Source organism: Stylophora pistillata, chromosome 12, assembly GCF_964205215.1.
Source record: "Stylophora pistillata chromosome 12, jaStyPist1.2, whole genome shotgun sequence".
Classification (NCBI taxonomy): domain Eukaryota; kingdom Metazoa; phylum Cnidaria; class Anthozoa; order Scleractinia; family Pocilloporidae; genus Stylophora; species Stylophora pistillata.
This window is the reverse complement of record NC_142530.1, coordinates 15,483,502-15,496,988: the sequence shown is the minus strand read 5'-3', so window position 1 is coordinate 15,496,988 and position 13,487 is coordinate 15,483,502. Positions and strand designations below refer to the sequence as shown.

General features: G+C 40.2%; 1 protein-coding gene and 1 long non-coding RNA gene across 2 annotated transcripts in view; both read right to left on the bottom strand.

The window, feature by feature from the left end:
- Nucleotides 1-622: 622 nt before the first annotated feature.
- Nucleotides 623-3,023, bottom strand: LOC148718970 (uncharacterized). Its single transcript, XR_015994161.1, has 2 exons — nucleotides 2,755-3,023; nucleotides 623-2,194 (listed from the first exon to the last, which is right to left on the bottom strand). It is a non-coding gene; the product is annotated as an uncharacterized LOC148718970 (long non-coding RNA).
- A 3,893-nt stretch (nucleotides 3,024-6,916) lies between these two features.
- The window catches only part of LOC111331219 (dynein heavy chain domain-containing protein 1-like), a 50,449-nt gene continuing 43,878 nt past the window's right edge, over nucleotides 6,917-13,487 (bottom strand). The window contains exons 54-63 of the mRNA XM_022936278.2: nucleotides 12,695-12,793; nucleotides 12,499-12,594; nucleotides 12,225-12,396; nucleotides 11,316-11,515; nucleotides 10,801-11,118; nucleotides 10,017-10,120; nucleotides 9,562-9,754; nucleotides 8,943-9,073; nucleotides 8,235-8,781; nucleotides 6,917-7,676 (exon numbers count right to left, since the gene is read on the bottom strand). Coding sequence (XP_022792013.2) covers nucleotides 7,311-7,676; nucleotides 8,235-8,781; nucleotides 8,943-9,073; nucleotides 9,562-9,754; nucleotides 10,017-10,120; nucleotides 10,801-11,118; nucleotides 11,316-11,515; nucleotides 12,225-12,396; nucleotides 12,499-12,594; nucleotides 12,695-12,793 — 2,226 coding nt within the window. The 3' untranslated portion in view covers nucleotides 6,917-7,310. The remainder of the gene's footprint in view (nucleotides 7,677-8,234; nucleotides 8,782-8,942; nucleotides 9,074-9,561; nucleotides 9,755-10,016; nucleotides 10,121-10,800; nucleotides 11,119-11,315; nucleotides 11,516-12,224; nucleotides 12,397-12,498; nucleotides 12,595-12,694; nucleotides 12,794-13,487) is intronic.

Genomic DNA, 13,487 nt, shown 5'->3' with positions numbered 1-13,487 from the left:
CGATTCTTGACAAGAAAAATTAACTACTCGATGTCTTGCAGGGAATTGAACTGAGTTTTTTCACGTGGAAATTGATTAGATTTGTTTTATTTGCCACGCTGCTTCGAAGTCGACATGAAATTGACCACAACTGTTCAAAGTCACGAACCGCTATTTCCGAGGGTTGCGTCAATCATAATATTTTATCAAATCTGCAAAATTTGCATTCCTTAAACAAAATCTGTTTGGCTTATATTACTTAGAACTGTCGCTGATCACCAGTGAAACCTTTCTCTTTTTTGACAAATAGTATTCACGTCAAAACGGTCACCTACCCTGATTGTTTGTGAGATAAATATTGTGGACCTCTATTATTCGTTATGGCTCCCAAGTCACTGGCTGGAGACCGGAAAACTTACAATGCGACATTCAACATTGTGTTTTCCAGTAAACAAAGCTCACCCCACCATACGCGAAATATTTTGAGCTGTATCTTTCGCTGTTTAGACATTGTTTCTTCTTGCAGCTGTTTCGCTGTTCATTAGCGATAAACACTATTTTTATCTATTCCTTTCATGTCCATGGAAATGTAGACTAAAAAACAAAACAAAAAAACAGAAAAAAAAAGACAAAAACAAAACACTTGAGTGCAAAAGATAAAAATTGTATTTTAAGATTCTAAGAATTATCATTTTGCGGATTTGTCCTCCAGTTCGACTTCGTTTATAGGAATCTGAAATGGGTCTCCGAGATAATTGTCGGCCTTCCTGGGAAAATGTCCATGATAGATTACAGCCGTTTTCGTAACTCAGCTGAAAGGGAGTTTGAACAAGAAAGGTGGCATGCAGTCCTTGAGTTGAAGTCGAGCAATTTCTTAACTGAAGTCACTTGCTTAATATCAGAACATCCCAATATAACCTAAGGGTTCGACAAAAACATTTCCCGTGAAATTGATTACGCGGGAAGGATGTGAACCAAATACGCCTGTTTTGTCTATTTTTTGGCGGTCAAGATCGTTCAACGTCTCTTCCATCCTCGGCCATCCTTGGATAAAAACAGTTCCCATATTTCCTCCTTCTCTTCATTGGTGCATGTTCCCCTCAAAGGTCAATTACTTTGTTGGCTGCAGCTGTCGTCTGTCAGACGAACCTGGGTACGTACCCAGTACCCCTGGGTAAGTACTTCTCTGCATTCCATTACGACAATATAGGGCCCTCTTGGTTTGTGGTATTCGACTACATTTGCGACTGAAAGATACATGTCGTAATATCGGCGCCGACAATGAAGAAGATGAGCGCCGACAAAAACTACAGTAAGCGGAATCGGTATAACAAACTAGCTACTGAGGCTTCCAGGCAAGAAGCTTATTGCGAATGGAAGAGGGAGGGGGGTGGAGGTCGAGACGGGGGTTTGCTCTTATTGAGAATTTACGGAGAGCCAAAATCCGCTGGGGTATGATTTTTCTTTACCGCATCAGTAGGTAACTATTCGTTTGGTTGAACACCTTGGGTTGTTACAACGGAAACTTATACGGCCTCTCAAATAAAAACAACGCAAGCCAGCTCTTATAACTAACGATAATTTCACATGATTAGAAAGTGCAGTCTTACAGAGAAGGAGTGGGAGAGGATTCCTCTTCGAATGTTTACCATAGTTTGCGGGAAAAAAAGTCCAAGATATATCAAACACATGTTTGTTCCACGAAAGCATTTTCTGGCTAGTTTCTGATTTAGAGAGAGTAATATCAACTTAGTTGGTTATCAACTACAATAAGGTAAAAATAGATAAACCTCTGATTTGAAAAACTAATGTTTTTAGCCCGTTTATCCTTGTGCTACGTTTCTCCGACGCCAGAGCTACCGCTGGTGGATCGCCAGATTTTCAAAATACGCCAAGGCTGTTTATCTACCCAAAGCTTCAACTCACACTCCACTTGATGATCAACAAACTACTTCACTTGCAAGCTGACCAGCATAACAGCTTGCTTTGAGTATTTAGAAACCCTCTCATCCACCATGAATGTGACCGGCTTGTCGCCATTATTGCACAATCATTCCAATATTTCTTCATAGGAACCTTACAGAGAGACTGTTAACCAAAACAGCTCAGCAAGAATATCTAACTAATGGTCTTCTCAGTGCTGTTGACTTCTACGACAACGAATCAAAACACGATTTGAAACTGTCTAATCGTGCGACGCAGCAAGAGACGGACCCTTCAAAGAACAAAAGTGAAACAATATTGCCCAATAATTGAGAGATTCGTAGCACACATCTATTATTACACCCTCAGGGGGCAATAGAAAATACTTTCTATCGGTTTACTAGCTCATAACCGCATTTGAAATTGATTTTGGTTGAACAATAAAAAGGTTAAAGGATAACGCGTGTTTGCCTGTAAATAAACTAAATGTTAAGATAGCTTATCTAGTACTCTAATGAATTCCCCGCAGGGGATTTCTCAGCTCGGTACATTAACCGATGAAAAGTGTTATTGAAAAGTGTTATTGAAAAGTGTTATTGAAAAGTGTTATTGAAAAGTGTTATCGAAAAGTGGATTCTTGAACGAATAACTTGAGATATCATGTTAAAGTCAACACTAATGATTTTCGGTAACCTGTGAGAGCGGACTATAAGTGTTATATGCATGATCAATTGACGATAAAAAAGGAGGATAGTATTACGTTAGAAATTATTATCATCATTCCATACTATTTTCCTATTATTTTAGTGACCGATTGTGATGCATGAGCTTCGTAAATACATCATACAGTACCTGTGGCTCAGTGGTAGAGCATCGTTGCGCGAACTCCAAAGTTCTGAGGTTCGATTCCTCGTAAGGACTCACAATGTTTTCCCACGCTCGTGACAGGACGAAAAACATCTTTCGCTTAAGAGCAAGTACTTTTAATCCTTCGAAATTGTCCAAAAATTATGAATTTTAAAGGTCTTTCCAGCGCAATATTTTTTTCTTGAGTGAGATCAAAGCGGAAAATCCCAACAAGGCAAGATGGTCCATCTTTCCCGCTCGGGTAGCTAATCAGAACACTGGATTTCCTTCATATAGCCCACGGACACTATAAGCTATTTTTAAATACCAGAACGTACAATTGGTGATATTTATTAAGATAAATATTACTTACTGTATGTTCTGGTTCGCGGATTTATGATTGCGTGGGTGGTTTGCCCCCTGACCTTAGCAGGACATTTGCTCGTTAACGTAATTTTTGGGCTTCTCCACTGACGTTGTTGCCCACGCAAAGCGTCGTGGCAACCGTGAGAGCCATACTACTGACGCGATTTACGGCGGGCTTTTTAATGAATCTTCCAGTCACATTGCAGCCCGTCTTACAACAGACAAACTGTAAAAATATTGATTCTTAGATATGGCAACTGCACCGACCTGCACTCAGTGACAGTTATCAAAGTTTTGAGAGGTAAAAAACACGGCGAGAAGAATACTTATTCGCACTGTCATATAATCACTGATAATGAACATGGTGTAGGTCACGGCTGAGAAAAAAACAGTTTTCGCCAATGATAGCTAGGTTATATATGACGTTTAATAAGTAATTAGCTAAGTCGGGCAATTAAAGTTGTGTAGCCGAAGGCCACATGTCTATTACCTTGATAAATATTTGCGTATATTGGAAAGAAAATTATTTATTCATCCACAGATTTGGTCTAGGATTATAAAAGGAAGCAAAATAAGAGTTCGTTTTTACCATTTGCCATCATTGTATGCTTCAACTCAATTATTTTTCTTATTCTTTCTCTGCTTTACTCAACGGTACAGTGTGATTAAGTGCGGAAAACCCACGGGCAACTCATCGAGTTAGCGAAAGCAGGCTTTATGTAGAAATATTCTAGTCCAGTTTTCAAGCGCAAAATTGACCGTAAGGTTGTAAAATGACTCATCACTGCTACGACAAATAACCGTGAAGGCCAGCGGAGGGCTTTGAAAATTTTTAAGTTTTTAAAGGAGATCATGTCAGCTACAATCGAATGAGTAATACTTAAAAAGTCAAATAAGTCAAATTAGTGAAATTCATTGGAAATTGTTTTATGTATATTTCATCGAATATAATGATGCAGATAGTCCATTTAGAAGAGGGTCTCTATGGGTTTAACCGTGGGCAAAAACTTTAAGCCGTTAGACGAAAAAGTTGACAAGTTTTTAACCGACAGTCATGACAAAAGTTAACCGTAAAAAGTTTTCTTTTAATCAAGACGGAGACCGGAAATAAACCGTTAGTCTTACAATAGGCAAAATTCTAACCGTTGGCCGTAAGAACCATCGAAACCCTCTCTGAACTGCTATGTGCTGATTGCATGAACCACTTCCTTTCTTCACTTGGCATATGGACTGAGCAGTGTTTGCCGTGAATATAAGCTCATTCCGGCTAGTTATCTCTCTTGTGTCATGTTGCAGGAGAGCTCTGGCAATAAATACAAGCAATGAAAGCAAAAACTTACTTAAATTATGGCTGCGCCTCGATTAACTTTTACGCTTCTCTCGTGCTCTCCAAACTTTCCGCGTGCATTCATAACTCGATGAGCGTGAGGCAATTTTTTTAGTGACAGTACGGACATTGAAAAGGACAAACTACACAAACAAAGTAATATTACATGCAATACCTTTTCTGGATTCGTTGTCTTTGTGTTTCATGCACAGTCTCAGTTTGTTTCACTGAGAAGTTGTAACATTAACGGCAAAGTTTTGAGATAAATTGCTCTCACGGGCCAAATTTTAAATTCTGACCACGGTACGGCAATAAAATGGTTTTTCTCATATAGAATGTCGTACGGAATGTTCCTCAATTTTCTTCTAAATCGCTGAGTTCTAAAACGCATCTTTTAAATAACTGATACACTTTCAAAATATAGTACAGTTGTGGAATTTTTGTTAAGACTTCAGATCATTTTACAACTGTGCATCTTCTTTGCACACTTGATGTCTCCAACTGAGCGAGAACATTCTCCACAAACCGTCCCAGCCACGTTAGAAATTAACCGTATTCTTTTTTAATGCCGCTCAGTTACATTTTTAGGTGTATATCACCCTATTAACTCAAAATTCTTAGAGTACATGGAAAAATGACGTCTGACGCTTGAAAGGTAGAAAAACTCTCTCAATGTGAATTAGAAAAAAAATAATCAGATGAGGAACAAAAGGACTTTTTTAGTTATGTAGAGGGCATTATCTGGAGAAACTAAAAACACGTACTGGCTTTTCTTTCTCTGTACCTTTTCAGCTTCACAATGTAGTGATCTCATCTTGCGTGATTTCCAAGTTTGGCGGAGCTTAGGTTTTAAGAATATACGATCTAACCTGTCCTGTCTCTTGTTTGGCAACCTCTTGGGTGGCGAAAAGGTCAAAACCACGTACTCCAGCGTCCTCCATTCTCCCGAAAGTCAAAAGATCAAAAGTAAATCGCGAATTTGTCGCTTTTCAAATTTAACCAGCTGCTGTACTTGTGCAATGAGACTGTCAAAAAGAAGTGACCTGTTGCTCTCCATGGAAGCTCATACAACTCCAAGGCGACGCCGTTGCTGATTTGCATACACTGGACACGACGAGTGGTTGGCGCAAATACAATTAAGCAGCACGAAAGAAAATAATAGAGAAAGAGGAACGGCTATCGCGAGCTTGGAAGACAGCGAACACAGAGACATGTGCGGAATGCATTTACCGCTATTGCAACACTTTTCACCGGTGGTACAATCGTTGTCCTTTTCGCAGCCTGTTGTGATGTTGCAACTTTCAACACATATTCCGTTGCAGCATTTCGTGTTTTGGCTCATCTGATTGCAAATTGTCTTGTTCTCACAAAGAGTTGTAGAACTTCCCAAACGAATGATCAAAACTAAAGTCAGAACTTCAAATAAGATGTTACTTTTTGCACTCATTTTGAATAACTGTTTGGAAACGAATAAACAAATCTCTACCCACGATGTTACTCAGTTACGTCGACGTCATCATCGACGTTCGCGATAAAATATCTAAAGTACATGAAGTAGAAATCACCTGCGTGGCCTGACAACGGTGGTGACCATATTGGTGACCATATTAATGATGAACCAGCGTGAGGCTGCAGTTTTTCGTCTCATTCTTTACGTATATTTAAGAAGTTAAAAATATCGCAAAGTCAGTGACGAGTCCTTAGATGACGAAGGTCGCGCCGCGAAAGCCTGTTTGCTTTTTTACAGCGCTTGTAGAGCGCTTGCTTCTTTTTACTTTTCCAATTTTGTTAAAAAGACAAGAACAAGGAAAGAGCTTGAAAATCAATAGCCCGGGGCGAATAATTTCCAAGTTTTTAGGCAGTTTAACTAATGCTACAATAGACTGTAAGTTTTTCATTAATCAGAGCGGACTTAACCATTAATTTAGTTCTTTCTTATTGTTGAACATCTTCATATCGCCATGTGCGCGAACGGTTGGCATTCCTGGTGCTTTCGTAAACATACTGTACCGATATACCTTCAGTATATTCCTGGTGCTTTCGTAAACATACTGTACCGATATACCTTCAGTCGTCTTTCCTTTTTTTAGGTGATTTTATGCAAATTTTCTAAAATTAGAAGCACGGTATATTTCCCTTTTCGGTTGACAATTGTCAAAATCTGTTATAAGGAAAAGTTTCCTCGTAAGCAGTCATCGTAAACTTTCCAGCTTGCTACCGGCATTAAATGACCTCACTTTAGAAGAAAACGTGAGATATTTCCTATTATTAAATTTAAATTTATACCGCGCAGTTTCTATAAAAATATTCAACTGCGCCTAATGTATGCCTAATGTATGTTTTCTTTATTGACCTCCTTCTACAAGAAGGAGGTCAATAAAGAAAAAACCTCGGTAGGCGTTATTGCCTAATAATAACTTCTTTAATTAAATTACTTTCAAGAATGGGTATTCCAAACATCAAGAAACGCTGCAATGAAAAAATAACACGTTTTATTTGGGCTGCAGACAAGATACAGCTTTCTTCACTTTAAAAGTTTCTTTATCGATATGTGACAAACTTAATTATTGATTGCACATACAGTCACACCGTTGACTTTTCTCATAAATTTTCAGATTCTATTCTTAGTTACTTGAGAAAAGGAACTGAAATAACTAACTCAACAAATAGACTTGACCACTTAAGTTTAAAATTCTGATTCTTTCCAGGCAGCTTATCGAACACGTTTTTATAACCATCTTGTTTTTTAAAAAGAGAACCCAATAAATAGTTGATTTCAAAGATCTCGTTTAACACTTAATGCTACTAGTTCAGTGGTCTACATTTCAAATAAATTATGGATACATGGACGATATAGACACCAACGTCCTTAAAAAATATGCGATATAATCGCAACTCTTCGCTGTTTTAACAATACCTCCGGTACGGCAGTCGGCAACGGAAGACTGGTGACAAGAGCTGAAGCAACTTCGCCCCAGCTTTCCTCCACAAATAGAGGGCAATTGTAAACCGGCAAATCACTTTGCTGTTTTTCGACTTTTGCTGATGGTGCCCGCGATCTTATAACCTCTAAAGGCTTTAGCCAAACGATTGGCAGATCGCAAACGTCATGTAACTTGGGGGCTTCAATGATGCATCCTCTACCACCGTCCCATGATGCTCCATTCAATTTCAAGTCTTTCAAAAAAACACCGCGATCTGGCGGAGAAGTGGGTGAGAAATTTGGATCCAATATCTGCGAAAGGAATTAAAAACGCGTTTTATCATTTGAGAGCCATGCTGTCACACAAAGGCCGATTTTTTTTTCTCCTTTCAACCACAATCCTCGTCAAACTTTGTCAAGACACTTCTCTACCCTTTCTTAACGTTATTGTTGCTTTTTTTTTTTCAGGCGGTCTAAATGCCCCGTCGCCGACATTGACTAGAGGGGAAGGGGGAAAACGTGACGAGGACGGTAGCCAAGGTATTTCTGTTTTAAGGGAGAGTTGGTAATTTGATCTAAAAAGAGCCATTCAGTAACACTCTCTTGCTACTGCCCTACATTATCAGGAAGATAAAATCTTTGTAGCTGATAAGCTCGTCTCTTCCCGTTAACTGGTTGCTAAAAAATGTCTTGATACTGTATGGCCATGTGTTATCCAGTCGTTTCGTACCGAGTCGCTTCGTATCTAAATTCAGTCGGTTCGTACCCAGTTTGAATCGGTTCGTACCCGAACCGATTATTACCTATCCTAGGTCAAGTGTTGATCACTTTTAGGAGATAAAGAATAAAAGGATAACTGGAAATCGTTACCTCAACCGAAAACTCCAGCACGTACACAGATTTGATTGCAGAGCGAGCGTGATCCATTAGTACGCATGCCAAAAACGCCTGAGGATGAGCAAACGCACCAAGGCAATATGAACAGGGCTGAAGAGACGAAGGCAGCAAGTATGAGCACAGAGCTTTCACTTGGGACTCCAAGGCTTCTAACCACCTAGCTAGACTGATATCTCGGGCTCTGCCAAGCAGCCATCCTGACGGAGCAGCATGGCGTCCTAACGACAACGCTACGTTAAACAGATCAGGAGTAAAGGCGACATGTCCACTGCACGCGTTTATAAGGAGTCCAATCTCTCTTGAAGCGCTTTCGTGCAGATTTTGGAAGTAGAGGAGTTCTCGTTGAATAAATGACCCAATAGCTGTGGTTTCTTCAATCGCCAAGCTGTGGGACTTGATGAAGTCTAAAATGTTGGTGATTTTATTCAACGTTTCCTCAGCAACTGACTTAACTTGGTTTTCAATCGAAAGGGTGGTAGGTTGGTGTCTTGTGCAGAGTGCCAGACGATCCGCGACAACACTGCAGGTGTGAAATGAAATCGGTTAAAAGCTCGAATGTTAATATTATGATTTTACACCTAACGTGGGAAGAGGAAAATTGATGGCTAAGGACAGAGAAGACTGACATAGATCGTAAATGAGCAGCTTGAAACAGTGACAGGAAGATAATGGTGCACAAACCTGCTAAGTTTCAACTGGTAAGCTGAGTAGCAAACGCTAGTAAGACCAAGTTGCTGACACGATAAAGCTTCAGGTAAATCGTCCACGTATGTATCAACTTGTTCACATGTTGATGTCTCTTCGAAAGCATTCTATAGGAAAATTAAACGAAAGCTTTTTAAAAAAAAAAAACTACTCAAACGGAAGTTGAACCGTCCTACAATTTCGATAACTTGCACAGTGAATGGGAGCTTAATCGTTTAGAGGAAGACAAGCAAAAATAATTGATTACCTGGAACACTTCACCTAGTCCTATCTGAGAAACAATGAAAAGGTGGAAAATATTTGGGGTTTAATTTGGCGAAAGGCTTGATTGGAGTAGGGAAAAGGAAAGTTAGAGGCGATAAGTTATATTACGTTGAGACAACTTAACCCACAGAACTGTTATTATCTTATGACAAAGAAAAGAATGTTCACGAGCGTGAAGCAGACTTCTTTAATGAAAAGAAGTAAATACGAACATGAACGGTTCAAAAGCCACAGTGATCAACTCTGAAGAATTTTACAAAGGGGGAGGACGAACTAGTTTAAAATGAAAGAGACCCGAAAATCAGTCAACAACCAAACTAAATCAACGCACCATTTCCAAATTTTCAGTAGTAACAGAGTTCGTCAGGGACCTCACAGCATTCAAATCAAGGCCATTAGTCACGTGACCACCGTAAGCAGTATCCCCCAACATGACTTCCACAGCTGCAGGCGGCAACAAACCATGACTAACTTGTGACAGATAACGTAAAGCTTCTAATCCTGCCAACAAATCTGTCTGAGACCTTGAAAAAGAAACAAAAGAAATCTCCTTTTTTCGGAATCTAAGGAACTGTAACATCCTTAGAGAAAATTGCGAGGGGAGATAAATTAAAGTCAAAATCTGGGCAATTAAACGTATTAACATTTTTTTTTTCACTATTGTTTCTAGACACAGGGAGACTAATAAAAACACTGATATAGCAGTTCGAAGGTTCAAAACAATATAATGATCGGAGAGGTCCACTTCTTGTACGAAAAAACTACAATAAGTAAACATTGACTAACCACTTATATGGACAGCTAAAGGAACAATGGCCAAATTTTCTCCTTTGGAGAAGTGCAGTATGAAGATATGCCAAGGTAAAAATCGCACTGGGAGGAACATCACTCTATCAAATGGAAACAAATACAAGTTAAAGACAAATCCTAAAATCGAGGCACCGTATTTCCTTAGCACCAAACAGAAAATACCGGTACCCATGACTCAAAACACGCTACAGCATTGCTTTGTACGATTTTTAATCGCTCACTGATACCTATAAGAAAACGCAAATGCTTGCTTCACTCCTGCATAAAAATGGTAAGCGCAATCTCCATGAGGTAATCTCTAAGTATTTGTAAGAGTCGTAAAGCAATGGGTGAGTGCTTTAAGATAACGTCAAACAACAATATGGAGTACACAACCGTGGTTGATTAGTTCACGTTTCAAAGCGCCGTGAGGGAGGTCAAGGTCTCAAGCTCCATACCAGACCAACACTCGGTGACTTGAAGTATCTGAGGAGAATCTACTTCCTTTGCTTTTTCATCTGCAATGGTTAGACGTTCTAGTATTCTCGGATTAGGACAATAAACCGAAGGCCCCGTCTCCGCATACTTCTCACAAAGAGTAGGGAACAGAACTCCTACTGTTTTGGTTTGGCCTTCTTATCGGTTATCCAGGCCCCTCATTTAAACTAGCTAAAGCTGAACTGGGCCAGCCCGTCCAAATATCGTAAATTAATAAATAAAAATACGCATGGGATTCATGGTGCTTGCATTAACAAAACGCCCAGTATCGAGAGTCCTCTACCTTAGAAACTGATTCCTTCGCTGCTTCGCCCCAAAGAGGCACGCATTTATTCAGCGATCCTGTTGCCACTTGACAGTTTGTCCTGACTGCGTCTCTAAAATTTTCCTGCGCCTCACACGCCAACTTGAGTCCTCGGTGAATAATGACAGCAGGCAGAGGACAACCGATATCCGTACGAGTGGTCAGCCACAACCGGAATTCGGGGTGAACAACAACATCTTCGGTCAAACCGTTTTTCGTCCTATCATCACAGTTACTTTCCATATCATGCCTCTCTGAGTCGCGCTCGGTGTCCATCACCGGTGAATTAACAATTGTCTGCAAACAAAAGCACAAACATTAATGGAGCCATTCTATTCTTTCGCGTACACTTAATTGTAAAGCCTTACCCTCCCCTTGGCGATAATACCTACCAGAACGAAATTTTGGCATGAAATTTGGGCCAATATGCTTTGCTCCCAGAAAAAAAAAGATACATACTTATAATATTATTAGGATTTCTTTTGTATTCAGACCTCAATTTCGTGCATAAGTTCGTCAGACCAGCAGGTCGCCAGATGACAGTTTTCAAGAATAACCCAGCATCCAGTGTTGATACCACGCCTCACAGCCGTCAGGGTCTTCTCCATGCTGTCTCGTTCGCCGAGGGTAACTTTTAAAAGGGGCGTGTCTTTCCCTCGTGCACGGGCAAGGTTTATTACATCAGTTACCGGGTCTATAAAACAAAACAGAGCATGACAATCTAAAATAGCCATGTGTAAAACGCAAGGAAAACCAGCCTAATACCTTACTTATACAAAAGCTTAAACAAGTTAATGCTGTCAAGTTGTCGCGTCAAAAATTTTCCCTGATCATCACAAACTTGACCTCTTGCTTTGAAAAAAGCATGTAAATCGCGAGTAGAGGGCAAATCATTTACAAGCTTCGAACGCAACATTCCAAGTGGGTTATTACGCTAGTGAACCAATAATAAGTGTGGTTTACTAGTCTTATAAAATAGTTATGGATGGATAAGACCATTAAGCCAAGTCCAAAGGAATCAAAACGACCAATTGAAACAACGGGAGAACTCAACAATGAGAACTCAAGGTAAAAAAAAAGAAGGAAACTACGAGACGCGAGGGGAAAAAAAGGATGATAAAGACGCGAATGGTTTTAGGTTTGAATGTGATTAGTTGAAAGACTGGCGCGCGTTTTCTGGACCAATCACCTAACTAAATTAAACAGCATAAAAGAAATTCTGGATTATCATCGACAATCAGTTGAAACTTGTTTCAGGTTATCATCCAGGATGGGAAACACTCCCAGTCGCCTCATTCTAAAGAGACTGTAAATCACTTATTTGTACAAACTTAACAATGATATCAAGAGTTCCATGTTTCTCAATAATGTCTGACCGTGAATCTTACAGTAAAACATATTACCTTTTAACACATTTGCCTCTCCTTGCTCTAGAATGTTCTGAGAAGGCAGCAGGAAGACTGCTGGTCGAGATCGACCAGTGACGTGGTATACTTGATCCAGGTCGTACCCTACGGGTCGTATCATATTGGCTCCCATTTGATAAAGAACGATCTCTTGGCAAACATGGAATAACTGAAACAGGCATGGAAACAAAGACTCAGATGTTATCGATTAACAAATAACGCGACAGGGTTCGAAACATGTCATTAAACCAACATTGCATGCAGAGCCTACCTGATCTAGTTTGAAGGTTTTCCATAGCAGGGCTTTCTGAAAGATGGTCAGATGAGCGTAATCACCAGGAGTGGCACTGAGAAGTACAGGAGGCAACTGCAAAAGGGAAATGAAGACAAAAGATTCATCACATTAATGTGATGTCTGATTATTGTAAAAGAACAAAACGAAAGCAATTGCAATTAAAGTTTCTTACATTGAAATACTCCTGCCACTGATGTGACTGTTCTGCAACGGACCGCTTCAATCCATTGAAATCAGGAAGTCGCTCAAGGTCACTCACAGATTCCCAAACCTGGAATAATGAGATAGAAGTGACCACAATTTAAAGTTGAATAGACTCTTAAGATAGGCAAAACCACAGGATGAGACGACCCATGAAATGAGAACACCCGTGGGATGGAAAAACTTGCCAGATGAGAAAAGAGACCATAAGGCGAGAACGCCACAAGACAATACAAGCGGAAAGATAACAACCGCGAGATGAGAAGACCTGCAGGATGAGACCAGCTGGATGATGAGAATCGCGGGGTGGAAAAACCCGCAGGATGAGATGAAATGCGAGACGAGACGATCCATCCGTGTGATCAGAAGACCTGCAGGCTGAGAGTACCCAAGAAATAAACAGATCCACGGTATGACAAGATTCCCGGGATGAGTAGATATACGGATTGAGAAGGTCCGCGTAACGAGCAGACCCACTGGATGAGAAGACTCGCAGAATGAAAAGACCCGCAGGATAAGAAGACCAACGAGATGAGTAGGATTAAGGAAAAAGAAGGCCTTGAAGGATGAGAAGACCCAGGGGATGAAAAAACCTACGGGAAGAGTAGGCCTGCGGAATAAAAAGAGCCGCGGGATGATAAGACCTGTGGGATGAAAGGACTTGGGGGATGTAAAGAACTATGTGTTGGGAAGACATGCGAGATTAGTAGGTCCGAAAGATGTGAAGACGGCGGGTTGAAAAGATCCGCAGGGCAAGAAGATCT